The sequence below is a fragment of the Peromyscus eremicus genome, chromosome 11 (genome assembly GCF_949786415.1).
Source record: "Peromyscus eremicus chromosome 11, PerEre_H2_v1, whole genome shotgun sequence".
NCBI lineage: Eukaryota > Metazoa > Chordata > Mammalia > Rodentia > Cricetidae > Peromyscus > Peromyscus eremicus.
The window spans coordinates 6,384,976-6,404,644 of NC_081427.1; the positions used below are offsets into that span (position 1 = coordinate 6,384,976).

General features: G+C 40.9%; 1 protein-coding gene and 1 long non-coding RNA gene across 2 annotated transcripts in view; one reads left to right on the forward strand and one right to left on the reverse strand.

Annotated features, from left to right (window-relative positions):
- LOC131921949 (uncharacterized) overlaps positions 1 to 4,027 on the forward strand; it is a 21,754-nt gene extending 17,727 nt beyond the window's left edge. The window contains exon 3 of the long non-coding RNA XR_009382155.1: positions 2,586 to 4,027. This is a non-coding gene — a long non-coding RNA (uncharacterized LOC131921949). The remainder of the gene's footprint in view (positions 1 to 2,585) is intronic.
- LOC131921929 (zinc finger protein 58-like) overlaps positions 1 to 15,941 on the reverse strand; it is a 24,881-nt gene extending 8,940 nt beyond the window's left edge. Inside the window, exons 1-3 of the mRNA XM_059276677.1 lie at positions 15,831 to 15,941; positions 4,610 to 4,736; positions 3,821 to 3,916 (exon numbers count right to left, since the gene is read on the reverse strand). Of these exons, the coding sequence (XP_059132660.1) occupies positions 3,821 to 3,916; positions 4,610 to 4,736; positions 15,831 to 15,836 (229 nt within the window). The 5' untranslated portion in view covers positions 15,837 to 15,941. The remainder of the gene's footprint in view (positions 1 to 3,820; positions 3,917 to 4,609; positions 4,737 to 15,830) is intronic.
- Between the last annotated feature and the right edge of the window lie 3,728 nt (positions 15,942 to 19,669).

Sequence of the window (19,669 nt, forward strand, 5' to 3'; positions counted from 1 at the left end):
AAAGTTTTAATTCTCCTTTTAAAATCAAACCAGAAATCTTTTCCATATATGTCCTTGATTTCTTATTCTGTTCATGTGGTGGAAATATCCATTCTAATATCTTCACTCTGCATTAAAATTCCTGCAGGACAATGTATAGATGGTAAATAGCCAGAATTCAATCAAGCTCTGGATCCAAAGATCCAAATGTGCATCCTGTAATTTCTTTTCTACCAAAGCCAGTTCTCTCTCATCTTTAGCTGATAATTCTCTTGGACTATTTAAGTCCTTGTCACCATCTAAGGTTTTGAACAAATTACTCAGTTCATGATTTTTTACCCCAATAGTGGGCTGTAGATTGGAAATGTCTCCTAAGCAATCTTTGAAAGTCATTAGAAGTCCACAATGGATCTCTCCTAATTTGCACCTTTTGGGGTCTAACTTTTTGGAGACCTATTTTATATCCTAACTAATTAATGGAATCTCGTCTTTCTATTTTTTCAGGAGCAATTTGTAATCCCCAACAAGGCAAAATTTATCTTTACTTCTTCAGACATTTTTCTAAAGTATCTACATTTCAATCAGCTTATAAGATGTTGTCCATGTAATGGTAAACTATAGATTGAGGGAATTACTTATATATCATTTCCAGTGGCTGTCACACAAAATATTGGCACAGGGTTGGGCTATTTAACCTTCCCTGTGGCAGAAAGTTCCATTGATATCTCTTAACAGGCTGAGAATTATTATAAGTAGGCACCATGAAGGCAAATTTTTCTGTCTTTTTCTTGTAAAGGTATAGTGAAGAAACAGTCTTTTAAGTTGATAACAATAAGAGGTCATGCTTTAGGTAACAGAGAAGGCAAAGGAATTCAAGATTGTAGCGAGCTCATTGGCTGAATCACCTTATTAACAGCTCTTAGAGGTGTTACCATTCTCCATTTTCCAGATTTCTTTTTAATAACAAATACAGGAGAATTCCAAGGGCTGGCTGATTCTTCAATATGCTGAGCATTTAGCTGCTTCTGTGCCAGCATTCTAAGTCTTGCAATTTCTCTGATGTTAAAGGCCATTGCTCCACCCATACAGGCTTGTCTGTTAGCATTTTAAAGGTGGGCCTGTTGGTGCCTTTGGAAGATCAGCAGCTGTTGTGTTCTTGTACAACCTGAATGGCCAGTGACTGTTCTTTATTATACGTTCTAATATTTTCCCCAGAAACATATGTTAGTTTTGTTTTTTTTTCTGAGATGGGAGGAATGTTAATCTGGGTATTCCACTGCTGTAACAAATCATGTTCCCATAAATTCATTGCTATGTCAGCCACATATGGCTTTAATTTTCCTCTCTGTCCTGGCTCTATACATTAAACCCATTTCATGCTCTGTTTTAATTGAGATTATGTCCCAATGCTTAAAAGCTAAACATTTATCTCCTGAAGAGGCCAATTTGGATGCCTAGATTCTGGGGCAATTATTGTTACATCCACACCTGTGTCTATAATTTATTCATATTTTTGTCTTTGTTCATTTATAGAAGTTTGCCAAAATATTTGCTTTATCGTTTCTCCCATATTTTTTGTTCTCTTTTTTATAGCTGTTCTATCATCCAGAGCAGTATGGTTTTTCTTTCTTTTTTACAATAGGCATTAAGTTGTTTAATTGCTCTGGGAAGGAGTTTCTTCTACAGTGACAGGAAAGGACTGAACGGGTTTTGACATGGGGGCCTGCCAGAAGCAACTCAAGGGTGCCTCTGCCCTCTTATCTTTACACAACCTTTGTTAGAGTACAAATAAAGTATCACCACAGAACTACACGCTAGTTCAAACAACCATGACATCCCTTGACTTTGAATTTCCTCCTCTCAGCAAAGCTAACCCCAGAGCTGAGCTGTCCATGTCTGACTGTGTAAGGAGTCCTCAGCAAAGTGGTAGATAATATACAACAGAGGCTCTGCCACAGGGCCAGTCAGCACAGCAGGATGAACTGTGGCACTCATTTAAACTAAGCTGCATGTGCGATGTGTGGACCCACCACATCAGGAAAAAGAAAGCAATATGGCCTGAGGAGGCTGTGAGGTAGACTGTGAAAGTTCACCCAAAGCAGTCGTTCTGAGTTACCTTCCAGAGACATCTGGGACCAGTGCCTATGATGTGGAGCAATCTTTTTGTGCAATATGAATATGTATTACTCTAATAGTTAATAAAAAGCTGATTGGCCAATGGCTAGGCAGGATTTTATGGGCAGAGGGAATGCTGGGAAGAAGAGTAGATGAGAGGAGTTGCCAGCAGCTGCAGAGAGAAACAAGATAAACACGTCGTATTGTAAGAAGGTATCCCCACATGGCAGAGGGTAGATAAGAAATATGGTTTCATTTAAAATGTAAGAACTAGCTAACAGTGAAGCTAAGCTGTTGGCTGAGCACTTATAATTAATATTAAGCCTTCATTTTGGTTATTTTAGAGTGGCTGCCAGGATAAAAAAACTCTGCCAACAAATGGCATTCCAATGTGGTGTACCTATATCCACACAAGACCCGAGAAAGCTTAAAAAAGTTTCTAAACACACAAAAATGGAGCTGAACATGGCTTCCTCATCTTGTGTCTCTAGGTGGGCTGCAGTACAGAGACTCTTCTCCTGGCAACTGCCTGAACACTTGAGCTGCCAGCCCAAGTCCCACCAGAGCGCTGCATGGCAGGTTTGGGGTTTTGCTCACACAGATAGAAGAGGTTACAGATGCTCAGGAAAGACAGATCCAGATGGAGAAAAGAAACCACAAGATCTCTTCATCCAAATGGACACACACACAGTAATATTAGCCATAATGCTTCCCCCAGGGCTAGCGCCAGTGGCTACCCTGACTACATCTGAAAGAAAATATTTTACTAGCTCTGATGTATCTGGGAACACCAGGTTTATACATAAAAGCTTATAATTTCTCTAACAAGTTGTACTGGGAATATGTCCAAATAACAGTTAGGCATAATATATGATAAATACATTAACTTGAAAAAAGAACACAAAATAAAATCCCCCAAAACATGGAGCCTTACAACACACTGAAAGACCTAAATCTACTAAGTGACATGAGGGGCACACAATCACTGTACCCAGAACTGGCTTGATGGGCAACCCTGAAGCAACAATATAAGGCCTTGTAGCTCATCATGTCTTACTCTTCCTAGGTCTAATGGTCGGGCCCTGCTGACCTAACTAATGGGAAAACTGTTGAAAAAACCAAACAGCATGCGTTAAATCAATGTACCTAATGGGCCAAGTCAATCCCTTTATACAATATATTAATGCTTTAACTCTTCCCTAACATCAGCGGGGAATGAACTATCCAAAGTGACTTTGGTTTCTGAGTTTTATCCAGCTGCTCCCCACCCAGAAATTGTTCTAAACACCAGAACTGAAACTGTTGAGCCTTCTGTCCCTCCTGCCTCTCTGTGATGGAACTGTGCATTAGGCTTTATAAACCCAATCATGCTCACTTTGGTATGTTTCTGGCAAGAGTCTTCTCTCAAATTCTAAAACTCTCAGTCTCACCAGCACTGAGTTCTCTTTCCCCGAGTCTTACACCACAATGGAGAATCAACAAAAAGAAAAATCTTGGAAGTCACTGTCAACAGGAGCACAGCTAGTGAGTGGCAGTTGGGAAATGCAAAGCTTAAGAGAGTTAAACCGTCAGAAACGTCTGAGAGATGAGCTTTGACAACAAAGATAAAGGAGAGACCTAAAGAATGATTCCCACAGTGTCATGTTCCAGGGTAATGGGAAAAGCCTGCCTTTCTGTGGGCTATTTGGACCTCAACTCTGCCCCTAAACCCCTCATTCCTACACACCTGGCTGCACGTTGGCTGCTGCTTGTCTCTTCACATCTGAAGATTCTTGTCTTTGCTCCAAAAATGTCACCAGGTGTGGCTTTGACACAACAAGACCTGTTTGCAGAAAAAGAAGGAACAAGATTGTTTGTGTGTTCTTTTACTTGGAATTGACATGTGCCTTCCAGTACATGGCTTATAAGGAAAGAGATGATGAAATAAATGATTGCAGACAATCAGTTCCTTAAATGTTTTTCTGACAGAATCACTACACTACATAAAGAAATTACAACATTCAGATTCTGAGTTTCATTTAAAGGAAAAAACATTAAAACTAAGTTATGAAACACTTTCATTAACAAGTGTACTCCATGTTTCATGCCATTGAATTTCTAACAGTCCTACTAGATTGAAGGAAACATACATCCAACATAGAAAGGATAAACACAAAAAGAGAAAAACAGTGAAATGATTCTTTTAATAATTTATTTTTATTTTTTATGTGCATGGGTGTTTTTGCATGCATATATGTCTGTGTGAGTGTGTTAAGATCTTGGAATTACAGACAGTTGTGAGCTGCCATGTGGGTGCTGGGAATTGAACCCTGGTCCTCTAGAAGAGCAGTCAGTTCTGCTAAGTACAGAGACATCTCTCCAGCACCGAAATCATTCTTAATACAGCACTCTCCATAATTCTTCTGAAAACAAAGGATATGAAACTCACTGTTGAAATGCTCCCATGAGATACCATACAAAGAGAAAGCTACATGTTGATGGTGAAATAAGAATTCACAATGGATGAGAGCCTCACCAAGGAACACAAGGTGGCTGTAATTCTCCAACATCACATCCCTGTACAAATTCCACTGAGCAGGCTCCAGGCATTCCCTCTCTTCTGGAGAGAAATCAATGGCCACATCCCAGAAGGACAGTATTTCCTGAAACAAAGATCAATGAATGACATTACACTTTTAGTTAATTAAAACCACTAATGATAATATAAATACCATGATGCATTGGGTGGACAGTTCTCCTGTCAACTTGACATTAGCTAGGGTCATTTGAGATGAGAGAAACATGATAGAGAAAATGCCTCCCTAAGACTGTCCTGTAGCCAAGCCTAAGGAACATTTTCTTAATTAGTGATTAATATGAGCTAGCACAGCCCGTTATAGGTGGTGCCCACCCTGGGCAGTCAGTTGTATATGGTGTAGGAATGCAGGCTGGACAAGTCAGTAAGCAGTGTTCTTCTGTGGCCTCTGCTCCAGTTCTTGCCTCAGCATCCTGCCTTGACTTCCCTTGGTGATGGACAGTTACCTGAAGTTGTAGTCTAAAATAAACCCTTTCTTCTCCAAGCTGTCTTTCATGGTCTTCATCACAGTAATAGAAACCCTAACACAGGCATCATGTGCCTGTGGACACGAATCTGCATTTTGCCCAGGATGAAAGAAGCTAGAAATGTTTCTTACATAGGTGAGTAATACTCCTCAGACATGTCTGAGGTGGTCACATGATCTCACACTGGACCCATCTTCAAGGAAAGTCAAGGTAAAAGATCCTATAAGCCCAGTTGGACACAATCCAATTAAGACAGATAAAATGTAAAACGAATGCATCCACAGAACATGCAATCAGTGCCATATGCTACTATAAACCACACACACACACACACACACACACACACACACACACACACACACATATTTCTCACAGGAGGAAGTCATGGTGGGGGAGAAGGAATTTCTCAATAGTTAATATGTACAATCACGAATGTGAAGTGAAATGAAAATACAGAGTCTGATGCAGCAGCTCGGGCTGTCATCTGGGTTTCAGGATTTCTACAGATTTACTAATGGTGCAAATGATGGTGACAAGGGACATGAGAAGGAGCAGGCAGGGGAGGAACTCCCAGACTGAATGTCATTTAAGTATCTGATCATGTGAGAAAACAGGCAAGTACAGGACTAACAACGCTGTTGAGAATTTAATATAGAATAGACATCACTTGACCTTTTTGTCGTTTTTCCCTTGCTATCTTTTCTCTAACAGGTGTTGACTCTGGTGTTTGCCGTATTCCTAGAGCATGTTTTGCACAAACGACACCTGTGCATCTCTGTGCAGTAGCTGAGAAGTACAATTTTTGATGCTATTTACTTCTTTAAAAATTTTCTTTTTTCATATTTTATTGAGTAAAGTCCCAGAATGACCTATGAGAATAGTCACAGGGTATTTTTCCTTTTTACCAATACATGGAATATCAGTAATTTATGTATATGAGGCATTTTGTAATAATTTCCTGGTTAAGCTTTGGATACTCTTTCTTAGTTATGGTGTTGTGGAATATTATTTTAAGATGGTTACATTTATGCTGTGGAACATTTGTTTAATGATGCAAGGATATATTGTATTCTTTTATGTTTCATTTGTTTAACCCTGTAAAGCTGAGTTCCTTGGCTAAAACATCAGATGGTCTAATAAAGAGCTGAATGGCCAATGGCAAGGCAGGAAAAGGATATGTGGGGCTGGGAGGCAGAGAGAATAAACAAGCACAAAAGGGAGAAAGACCAAGAGAACAAAGAGAGGAGGAAGGCTGGGGGCCAGCCCCACACCCGCCGTGGAGGAAGACTGAAAGTGAGATACACAGAAGTAAGAGAAAGGTAAAAGCCCAGAGGCAAAAGGTAGACGGGATAATGTAAGTAAAGAAAAACTGGCTAGGGAAGTTAAGCCAAGCTTAGACTGAGAATTCATAAGTAATACTAAGCCCATGTGTGATTTATTTGGGAGCTGTGGCAGGCCCCCAAAAGAGCTAAAGAAACAAAAGACTGAAAGGAGCAAAAACCACCAACAGTTCGGTCAGCTCCTTAAACACTATCTTCCAGGCTTATGAAATGTACCCTACATAATGCTTACAGACACCCAGCACTCGGGACAACAGTACTGTGGGTTTCTCCCTCCTATCACACTGTCCCAGAGCATTCATTCTTCAGGAAGTGTAGCTGGCATTTTTCTTTGGTCCACTAATCAGATCCCAAGTAATGACATGGAGACTTCTTATTAATTATGAAAGCTTGGCCTTCAGCATATGCTTGTCCCACTATCCATAACGTAATTTACCCTATTTCTATCCATTTATGTTTTGCCTCAGGGCTTTTACTTTTCTTTCATTCTGTATGTCCTGCTTTCCTGCTTCCTCCAGGTCTGGCTGGCTGGCCCTTGACATCTCCCTCTGTCTCTGTCTCCTAGATTCCTCCTCTTACTTACTGTCTCTTCCTGGAAGTCCCGCTTGTACTCCCTGCCTAGCTATTGGCCATTCAGCTTTTGATTAGACTAATCAGGTGTCTTAGGCAGACAAGGTAAACAAATGCAACACATCTTTACATAAACTAATATACCACAACATAAACAAATGCAACAGATATGAGTTACAATTCATTACATTTAACATTCTGATGAGATCATGTATTATTTACCTTTATCTGCCTGAAATAACTTTGAGTTTCACCGATATTGTCACAATTGGCAAGATTGTATTTTTTCTCTGAAAAATTATTAAATTAAAATATGAGTATGTCATTTCCCCTCTATCTCCTCACTGCAACTTCTCATGTCCCCCATGATTCCAATTCAAATAGTGTATTCTTCCCTAATTATTATTGTTATATACATACACACAGCACACACACACATGTGTGTGTGTATATATACATATATGCATAACTGTATAAATATGAATGTCCGATTCTGTTCACTGTTGAGTATCTGTATGTTTTGAGGACTGACCACTTGTTAGTGGATGAACAGTGAGTGCTCTCATCCTGGAAACACTAATTCTCCCTCTCTCAGCAGTTCTCAGGTGCCTACACTTGGATGCTTACCCAGCAGACTGCCCCCTGCAGGGGATCTTGTGCTACTGTCATCGTTCAGGGCTTGTTCAGGCAGCCATGTTGTTGGGGTATCATGGGTGCAGCTTCCCTTCACTTTCTAGAAGGCACAACCTCACAGCAGACTTCCTAGAACCCCGAGTCTCATAATCAATATGCCCCCTCCACAGAGATATTCCCTGAGTCTTGTGTGCAGGAATTGTGGAGTAGTGTATCTTTTGGGTCACGGCACCACACGACAACAGTTCTCTGGACTTTGTAAGTTTCAGTTTTCTGTAATGTAATGTGAGAAGCACCTTCGAGGAGCAGTGACAGCGACACTCCAGTGTGGGTCTAAGGAGAAGTACTTAGAGTGTAGTTAGGGATTATGATGGTTTAGTGGCATTAGTATGTTCTCCTCTACGATTTAAGACCTAACATGTCATCAGAGGCAGCTCCAAGCATTATGTAGGTCTCCTGTCCCCTCTAAGTCCCATTAGACATCTTCTACTAATGTTAAGATGTGAGAGGCACCGTGACACCTTTAGGGATATCATGCCACACTGGTCATTGCTGTGGTTCACGGGTGTAACAGCTAAGCAGGACTATTTGTTGCTTCTCTCCCTTGGAACTTGCAAAGCACCTTTTAGCACTGAGCAAACTCACCCTTAGACAGGAGACCTTCAGGTCAGATCCAGCTCCAGTCCCCTGACTCTTGTGTGTGAAAGGCATGAAGTTTTGATCAGTGGGAGTAGCGTATCATCACAAGACTTTAGGGACAACTGAAATATATCCTCCATGAAGAATGACTACATAGAGAAATGTCTTTAAATAAAGTGCAGAGCTGAACAGCAATGAGGAGGCCTGCAGATCTTTAAGAAACAGGCAGAATGTAACAATTTGGTGAATAGAACACCCAGTAATTTCTCAAGGGAAAAGAAATTGAACTGTATTGGAAGCTTCTTTGCTGCTAGTATAGAATATTACCACCTTTAGAAGTAAGTGGATAAAAGAGATTCCATTCTTTTTTTTACTAGGGCACTGGTTCTCAACATGTGGGTCATGAAACCTTTGGCAAAACTTCATCTCCAAAAGTGTTTACATTACAATAAATAACCGTTGCAAAATTAGTTATGACGTAGCAAGAAAAATAATTTTAAGGTTGAGGGTCACCACAGTTTGACAAACTGTGTTAAAGGGTCACAGCCTTAGGAAAGGTGAGACTAGAACTACATACACATCACCAAGAAGAGGGAAAAATTACCAGTGTGCAGTAGGGCAAGAGCCCAGAGAATATAAAGATGGAAACATTTACCTCTGAAAAAACTTAAGCAGGTCCTCAAAGCAAAATTAAATGTGAAGATCACTCCCCATATTGCCCAGCAGAGCATAGCACTATTCTACTTGCAGAAGTGTCTGCTGTCCTGGGGCAGCACCTCTGTGATGTGGTGGGCAGTACGCCTATAAAGATGATTGGATTTAGGAGGAATTTTACCCAATACTATTAATGGCAAACACTTCAGGGGCATTTGAAACAGGCAAATCTCACTTTTAGTGGAGAAAAAAAAAATGCAAATAATGTCTGGCCTGAGGGGCATAATGCCACTCATTAAATATTGTTGCACATTCTTTCTATATATAATTGGAAGTTGGATATAGTACTCCACTTGAACGGTGGCTGGTCCTAGAAGTGAGCATAGAACAACAAAATGGACAAAGTAGATGTCAAAAGAACTCTTGTATCTCTTGTCAGTGTCCCGCGGAGATAGGGTTTAGAGAATCAACAAAACTGAAGAAGACCAGGAGATTGGTGGGAGGTAAAATGATATGCAAAGAGAGAATTGTATTCCTGGTTAGGATCTAAAATATAGTGACCCTCCATTCAAAATCGCCGATCTACTGATTACATAATATAGTGCTTTAAATACAACACACACATCATGAAGTAGTAACTACAGGATCTTTGTCCCAGGGCTTTACTTACACAACTGTGCCATGAAACAGCCACTACATTTTGCTTAAAGCCAGCAAGTTTTGTCATTTTAAGGCTCAGAAAGTGAATTAAACCATGAAAAAAATAAGGGAGATTGCTGCAGGCCGCAGGAATATATCATAAGAACTCAGCTGGTTACGGCAAAGTCACTACCTGGAGGGATCAAGGAATTCCTCCAGAGGAAGCCAAATTCCAAGGAGCTTTTGGTGTTATTTGGCTTGTCATATATCAGCTGTCTTCTGTTATGAAAATCATGTGTGCTTTCATAGTTTTCCCAACTGACTTTTCCCTAAGAAGGGCTAACAGTGTGGACTGATCACTCTCTGGACATAAACATTCCAGGTATTTGGAGAACAGCCTCAGGAAAGACTTTCTCTGGAATCAGATATCTTCCTTGGCCACTTTCAAGGACTAGCAGTAATATCAGTCCACATGAAAGTCTCCCGATTTAAGATAAATTCCACAAGGAGACCCTACCTAGGTCAGGTGGACATTAAGTAATAGCTCTACACAATTTAGCTCTGACCCTCCTTTCTTATGCCTTACTAACTTTATAGACCTTTAACTCCTTACCTAACCACTTCTAGGAATATTTAGATAACTTTCTGTGATGACAGCTATGCTCAGCCAGAACCCCAGTTCAAGCCTCCCTGTAATTATCATCATTGGCAGCATCTGGCTAGGTCCATCCCCAGATGGAGGAAAATACCTTATCAGAGATACCTCTGTACTCTCTAAGAACAGACTTAAGCATCCAGGCTGCCCATTTGAGAAGGCCTGGTGGATGTGCCAATTAAGCTTAACTTCCTCCTTTCCCAAATCTTACCTCTAGTTCCAGATCTCCCTTTAACTATCACCAGAAGCATCTAGCTGTGCACAGGTTGTCTAGCAACTGAGCACACTTTCCCCCACCCTGCATAAAAACGGCAGATAGCTTGGATAGATAGGAACCACAGGAAAAAAGAAGACAGTTTTATTTTATCCCATTGACCTAGCAACTTACAGATTCTTAACATTTTCTACCAATCACATTTGAGGTTATAGTTGAGCACATAAGATCCCTCTTCTTAGATATTACCCGAATTTAGCCTTTAGTTAATTCATTCCCCATTGGTCACTTCCCTTGGGGGTTGCAAATGATAATTAACGGTTATTGCCTCCCTATGTGATTCTTATCACCCCTCCGTTTGACCCTGGAAGCCTGGCTTTGCACTGCCAAGGGATTACTGCTTGTAAGTGTATGTATACCAGGACTCCCAGGGCACGGGAGGACAGAGAAGAGAAAAGAGAATGGAAGAACTAGATGGGTAAAAATTTGAGAGGAACAAACTGAGATGGGGAAGAACTAGATTGAAGGGCTAGAAGAGAGTACTAGAGGAATGAGGAAGAGCCAGATGGGGAAGTACTAGCTGGGTAAGAATAAGCTGAAAAGGACCTAGATGAGGCAGAATTAAGACAAGAAAATTAAGACAGAACTTAGAGGGAGCAATAGGTAAGTATAGAGAGAAATCAGGTAAGAAAGGAGCTAGGCACGAGAACAGAACTGAAGCTGTGTATATAGGATGTTATGCCAGAGGAATTAAAGCAAGTGGACTATACAGCTCGGTGTGCTGAGATTCTATTTCCCGAAAAGAGTCCTCGCCGAGGGTAGTTCTCTCTCCTGAGCCCCTGGGATGTATAATATTAAGGCTGGTCCCTCTAATATTATACAGAGAAGATCACATATAATATCTATGTTGGAAACATAAAGTAACAAAATAAAAAAATAATTCATTTTATTTTATTTTTCTATTATCAGCTTGATACATTACAAATTCTTATCCTAATCGTGAAATGTTTCACTGAAGCTTGCCCAGTGATTGAGTAAAACCAAAACTTATTATAAACCAGTCATCCTAGGGTCCACCCTGCTTTGTAGCCTCCCTGGTACTGTGGTTTGCAGTCTGATTGTTCTTTGCTCTGTATCTCAAAAAATGGCAACCTTACCAAAAGCAATCTACAAATTCAATGCAATTCCCATCAAAATCACAACACAATTCTTCACAGACTTGGAAAGAACAATACTCAATTTCATATGGAAAAACAAAAAACCCAGGATAGCCAAAAGAATCCTGTACAATAACACAACCTCTGGAGGCATCCCCATCCCTGACCTCAAGTTCTACTATAGAGCTATACTAATAAAAACAGCTTGGTACTGGCATAAAAACCAACATACAAACCAATGGAATCAAACTGAAGACCCTGACATTAATCCACACACATATGAACACCTGATTGTTGACAAAGAAGCCAAAACTATACAATGGAAGAAAGAAAGCATCTTCAACAAATGGTGCTGGCATAACTTTATGTCAAAATGTAAAAGATTACAAATAGATCCATATCTGTCACGGTGCACAAAACTCAAGTCCAAGTGGATCAAAGACCTCAACATAGATCCAGTGACACTGAACTTGATAGAAGACAAAGTAGGAAGTACTCTTGGCACCGGAGATCACTTCCTAAATATAACACAAGCAGCACAGACACTGAGAATAACAATTAATAAATGGGACCTCCTGCAACTGAGCAGGTTTTGTACAGCAAAAGACACGGTCAGTAAGACAAAAAGACAGCCTACAGAAAGGGAAAAGACCTTCACCAACCCCATATCTGAGAGAGGACTGATCTCCAAAATATATAAAGAACTCAAGAAACTAGACATCAAAATACTGAACAGTCCAATTAAAAAATGGGCTAAAGAGCTAAATAGAGAATTCTCAAAAGAAGAATCTCAAATGGCTGAAAGCCATTTAAGGAAATGCTCAACATCCTTAGTCATCAGAGAAATGCAAATCAAAACAACTCTGAGATACCACCTTACACCTGTCAGAATGGCTATGATCAAAAACACTAATGACAGTCTATGTTGGAAAGGATGCGGAGCAAGAGGAACACACCTTCACTGTTAGTGCGAGTGCAAACATGTACAACCACTGAAGAAATTAATGGCAGTTTCTCAGAAAATTGGGTATTGATCTACATAAAAACCCAGCCATACCACTCTTGGGCATATACTCAAGGAATGCTCAGTCATACCACAAAGATACATGCTCAACTATGTTCATAGGAGCACTATTTGTAATAGCCAGAACCTGGAAACAACCTAGATGCCCGTCAAATGAAGAATGCATTAGAAAATGTGGTACATATACACAATGGAGTACTACTCAGCAGAGAAAAACAATGAAAGCATGAAATTTGCAGGCAAATGGATGGAACTAGAAAACACCATCCTGAGTGAGGGAACCCAAACCCAGAAGGACAAACATGGTATGTACTCACTCATAAGTAGATACTAGATACGGAAACATGAATTATATAATTATTTTACAAAATAAACATCACATTCCTTACTCTGTACGTTAGATGTCTGGATGTATTTTTGGATTTGAAGAGTCCATATGTTGTTTCTGAGTCTTCTTAAAGCAACAGTATGTGGAGTGTGTCCAATAAGGATTTGGGACATGCACTCTCATAGATCTGACTTAAATTCACACAGAGGCTGCCGAGAAGAGAACAATGGAAGGCAGATTTTGAAAGTGGTGGTCATGGAACCACACACACCTTTCAACTCACAATATGTTGCTGGATTTGATGACGACTCTGGAGGACACTAGGACAGACACAAATATAACCAGAGCTGACGATGTAACAAATACCTGTGCTGCTCAGGTTTATTCCTTGCATGTGTTTGACCCTGTTCAAATCTTATGCACTACCTCTCCATGGACTCTATATAATCATATAGATGGATCAACAGGAACTGAATGTCCTCACCCAGCACACCTCCCCTCCAGAGTTTTCCAGATATGACATGTCTAACACAGCAAGGCTCATGCATGAGTTGTAAACACAAGGAACTCCCTCCCTCACACTGACATTAGAACACAATGAAAGGAGCCTGGGAGGAAAGAGACAGGACTGCTCAACAAGGGGAACTGGACTGGACCTGTGAAGAGCAGGAACCAGCATTAGCACTTTGCTTTACTGGTTGGATATGGCGGTGCCCATGTGAAGGACAGGGAGGAAGTGGTTTTGTCCTGGCTCACTGTAAGAAGCATCTGCACACAGTGGAACCTCTGGAGTAAGGACAGGGGAAGGCATCCCAGCTGCAGCTGCAGAAAAAGACCCAGGAATGTAACCACAGCAGCCACATCAGTCAAGAACTGCAGAATGGAAATGAAGAAATAATGGAGTCTCAGATTAGATATGAAAGGAGCAAACTGGAAGAAATCAGTGAAACCAGAAGAAATCAGCATCAGGTCATGACAGTGACAAACACAGATTAATAACCAAAAAGAATGAACAATCACTACATATAGGGAGGAATAGTTTAGGCAGTTAAAGAGAAATTCTTCCTCACAGAGTAAATGAAAACAAGTATGTAAGCACCAAAATTTAATACCTATAACGAAAGCATGATAGTGAATGAAGAGGCCTAACTTAACATCAGTGCAGCCATGACAGGCTGCAGACTAATGATACAAGGACTAGGCCTCACCCTTACTATAACCAGGAAAAGCAACAGACTGTACCCTGCAGGAGACCAATCAAATTTGAGACAAGTACTAAAAGCTCTAGAACACAAAGAAAAGCTTACATAATTTGTATATAGTTTGCCAATTTCCTTGCAGCAACGCCCATACCAATCACTGTTTAACAAAACTTCTGTTACCTCACTCCTGCCCAATCAGGAGTTCAACCCTCATCTGAATCTGGAATTCCCCTACCCTCATCCTTTACTCCTTAAAAACCCTGCCTCCACTGAGCTCAAGGCTCTCCCTGATCCAACTGCTGTGCTGGAATGGACAGAGAGCCCAAGCTTGTGCTTACAATAAAGGTGCTTTGCTTTTGCATATGAACTTGGACTCCTGGTGATCTCTTGGGGGCTCATGACACATAAGAGTGAAAAAAAGTTTCAATTACACATGGAATAGACCATAGAAATTAAGCACATGTAAGATAAATGAAATGAACAAAAGAAAGTATTTATCAAGTCCATAAAATATGTTCAAGTGTTTCCTGTTACAGAATCAGGTAGCATAAGCTGTCCTTGAATTTGTTTTGAAATACAGGAGGGCAAGAGGGTCCTGCCTGCCCTTTACAAATGCAGAGATCTCAGGGATGTGCAATAGAGTAGACTGAAGTTTCTTTCCTACCAAAGGTCTGTTTACTTTAAATCAGATGAATAAACACAGAGTTCTGTGAGCTCTTCCTCACCCTGCTGACCGGACACAAATGCCTGGCACTGGAACCCAAGGCCATGAGAGTTTTTCATCTGTTCCTAGGAACCCTGCTTCTAGACAAACTCAATAATGTCAAGGCAAGATGAAGACATGTTGACAAAACCATTTGGGAACAAGCAGACATTCTGCCTTTCTTACTCAACTCTAAATCAGGGTTAAAGGAACTGTCAAAAATTTAAGAAAACCCACCCTCAAGGTGAACCTGGGTTCAGCTTCTCTAGTCCCCATTCAGCTGTGCACTGGGTCTTTCCCTCCATATGACTGCAGAATGTGTGTTCTCTCACCCTAATCAAAGCTTTTCTATAGCAGCTGATTCTGGGAGATTTCCCACGGGTGAACTGCTGAGCCTCAGGTTTTTCCTCCCTTAATTCTCGAACTGGCACATAAGATGAACACAATCAAGACCTCAAGACCGTTACACTAGGCCGGCTACAGAGTTCAGGAAGGACCAGACCCCGTTAGCTCTACCGATTCTGAGAAATCTGACAGCGTCCATGTGAGAACGGCTCAGCTAGAGAAGCATGCTTCCCCACCAAAGCTGCTCACTGAGCTCCCAGCTCCACCGCAGGAGCAGGCAGTCAGCTGACCATCATTAGTTTGCAATCCTGGACTTTGCACTATCATCTACTCCGCGCTACCAGGCAGCTCTCCTGTCCCAGAAGCCCAAGGTGGACTCGGGCTGCACGTGGCCTCCTAAGGAAACCATCACTCAAGGCAAAGTCCCTATCACACTCTCCCCAGAGCTGAGCTGAAACCCCACGTGACTCAACCAGTTCGGCACAGCACTCCGAGGAAGCTTATTCCGACCTTCCACCCAAGTCCGCTCCCTCCAAGACGGAACCCCGGACCCCACATAGTGGCTCAGGCTGAGCTGCACCCTGGACCAACCTCCATGTCAGAGATGCAACAGGATTGTAGAGCAGGGTTGGACTCTCGCCCAACTTTGGGGAAGACCCTCCTTTGGTGACTGAAAGCCGAAAAGGATTTTCCGGGCCGCTTCCTGTGATGTCACAGTCTCATGGACTACATTTCCCAGAAGTCTGTGCGAAGGAATTCCTGGACTCCTTGTGTGATAGTTACTCTTCCTGGATTAGTTCTGGCTGCCTGCAGTAGAGATGGGACTGAGAAACAGAGTGAGTGGGCTGGACAGCTGTTAGGCCTGAGAAAAACCAATTGCACGAATGTCTGATTAAAGCAAGCTTCATTTTACAGGCGCACCAGAAACTGGTCAGTTGGCTTTCTTTCCCAAAGTATTTCAAAGAGCAGCCCCTCATTGCTTTTTGGGGTCCATTCTAGGGGAAGAGTTAAGGTTAATAGAAAACAGATGTCGAGATAATTGGGCCTTAAAAGTGATAAAATTAAAAAAAAAGATGGTTCACTAATACATCATATGGCAGGGGAATCATCAAGGTATCTGGAAAAACATTTTCGTAAGGCAAAAGTGCAATCATATCACAGGTTATTTTGGTAAGGCAAATGGTGAGCATACATCATTGGGTCACAAGTTCAGCATAGGTTGAAACATGTTTTGGAGGGTACATTAGGCTTAGGAAACAGAAACTTATTCTTGTAAGCTATGGAGACTTAATATCAATATATAAAAAAAATGTGGTTTCTTAACAAAAATTTGCCTACTGTTTTGGTTTCAAACAGCATTGGGGAGTCAGTCTGGTGTTCACATTCTAATCTGCAACACCAGATGTGTGAATGGGTGCTGCTGGAGATTTTGTTGGCTCTTCTGGGATCCCACCAACCAGCTCTCAAATAAACTCATTCACGGAGGCTTTTTCTTATTTATGAATGCTCGGCTTTGGCTTGGCTTAATTTCTTGTCAGCTTTCCTTAACTTATTACATCTACCTTTTACCTCTGGGCTTTTTCCGTTCTCTTATTTCTGTGTCTTACTGTTACTCTGTGACTTGCTGTGTGTGTAGCTGAATGGCTGGCCCCTGGAGTCCTCCTCTTCCTCCTCTGGCTGCTGGATCTCTAATCCGTCTTTCAGATTTCTCCTTCTATTTATACTTTCTGCCTGCCAGCCCTGCCTATCCTTTGTCCTGCTTTGCTATTGGCCATTTCTTTATTAGACCATCAGGTGTTTAACACAGGCACAGTAACACAGCTTCACAGACTGAAACAAATGCAACATAAACAAAAGTAATGCACCTTAAAAAATTCTACTACAAATTTGAGTTGAGACTTTAACAGAAATATTAGGCTTACAGGTCATTTCTGGTGCATATGTTCTCATTTTAATCTTACTACAGCACTTAAAAAATCACTTTGATCAGTTGTACTTTAAAATGATAAAGCAGTACTGTGTCGGATAATCTTTTTTTTACACTGTGAAGATCTGTCTTTGCCAAGGCACCTTCTCATTTCTTTAATAGAGCTGAGTGGACAATAGCTAGGCAGGAGAGGACAGGCAGGATTCATGGGATAGAGCAGAAGAGATGAATCCAGCTGAAGGGAGACACCTGCTCCTCGAGGACCAAGACAGGCATACAGAATGGTGGAGACATTTAAAGAAAAGCCATGGGGCAGATTGAAGATTAACGAAGGCAGGTTAAATTAGGTTATAAGAGCTAGCTGAGGAAAAACCTAAGCTAAAGGGCAAGTGTTCATAATCCCTACGAAATCTCCCTGAACGTGCTCCCCATGCTAGATAACATTGCCCAGCTTTTATGCAGGGGGAGGAGCTCAGTCCTACCTCAACTTGATATGTCATGCTTTGTTCAAGCACATGGGAGGCCTGCCCCTTTCTGAAGGAAGACAGAGGAGGAGTGGATGGGGAGGGGGATAGATGTGAGTGTGTGTGTGTTTGCGGGGGAATTGGAGGGAAGGAGGGAGGGGAAACTGTGATTGGTATGTAAAATAAATGAAAAACCATTAATCACATAAAAGAAAAGGAGTCTTCCTCTCATTATTTCAGACTGTTGGTCCAGACAAGTAAGGAAAACTGCACAATACAGTAATGTGAATGAAAAGTATCTTTTAAAAGATTTTGAAACCAGCCTTGTTCTCCGTGAATGTGCTAAGTGCTCAGAGGCTTCTGACAAATGGACCCAATCCAAACCTGGAATGGAAAACTTAGAGACATTCTCTGGGGGGTGGGGGGGAGGAAAAAAACAGAACAAGAACAAATAAAACAAAAGGAAAGAAACTGAGGAAAAGATGAACAAAAAGTGGAGGAAATCAATAAAGAAATTCAGAAAAGGTCAAACAAAAAATGGGTAGAAATCTATAAAGAAATAGAGGAAAAGACATAAAAAATTGGTAGAAAGCAATAAATCCCTTAAAGAAAACCATGAAAAAGCAATGAAACAGGTGAGGGAAACAGTTCAAGACCTGAAAAGGGAAATAGAAACAGTGAAGCAGACACAAACAGAGGGAATGCTGAAAATAGAAAATCTGAGTAAACGATCGGGAAACACAGATGCAAGCATAACCAACAGAATACAAGAGATGGAAGAAAGGATCTCTGGTGTAGAGGACACAACAGAGGAAATAGATTCATTAGTCAAAGAAAACAACAAAGCCAAAAAAGTCATAACACAAAATGCCCAAGAAATCTGGGATACCATGAAAAGACCAAATGTAAGAATAATAGGGATAGAAGAAGGAGAAGAATACCAACTCAAAGGCACAGAAAATATACTAAACAAGATCATAGATAGAAGAAAACTTTCCCAACTTAAAGAAGGAAATACCTATGAAGATACAAGAAGCCTATAGAACACCAAACAGAGGAGACCCCCCAAAAAAGTCCCCTCACCACATAGTAATTAAACAACTAAACCTACAGAATAAAGAAGGAATATTAAGAGCAGCAAAGGGAAAAGGCCAAGTGACTTATAAGGCAGACCCATCAGAATAACACCCGACTTCTCAATGGGGACTTTGAAAGCCAGAAGGACCTGGACAGAGGTAATGCAGATACTAAGAGACCATGGATGCCAGCCTAGACTAATATACCCAGCAAAACTTTCAATCACCATAGACAGAGTGAACAAGACATTCCAAAACAAAACCAGATTTAAACAATACCTATCCACAATCTAGCCCTACAGAAAGCACTAGAAGGAAAATTCCAACCTAAAAAAGTCAGATACACCCATGAAACACAAGCAATAGATAACCCCACAGCAGTAAATCCCAAAGAAGAGAAATACACACATCTACCACCAAAAAATAACAGGAATTAACAATCACTGGTCATTAATATCCCTTAATATCAATGGACTTAATTCACCTATAAAAAGACACAGGCTAACAAATGGATACAAAAGCATATAAGAAACACATATCAACTTCAAAGATAGACACTACTTAAGAATAAAAGGCTGAGGGGGCTGGAGAGATGGCTCAGAGGTTAAGAGCACTGCTTGCTCTTCCAAAGGTCCTGAGTTCAATTCCCAGCAACCACATGGTGGCTCACAACCATCTGTAATGAGATCTGGTGCCCTCTTCTGGCTTTCAGGGATATGTGCAGACAGAACACTGTATACATAATAAATAAATAAATCTTTAAAAAAAAAAAAAAGAATAAAAGGCTGGGAAAAGTCTTTCCAATCAAATGGTCTTAAGATGCAAGCTGGTGTAGCTGCCCTAATATCCAACAAAATGGACTTCAAACTAAAATCAATCAAAAGAGATCGAGAAGGACATTACATACTCATCACAGAAAAGATCCACCAAGATGAAGTTTCAATTCTGAACATTTATGCCCCA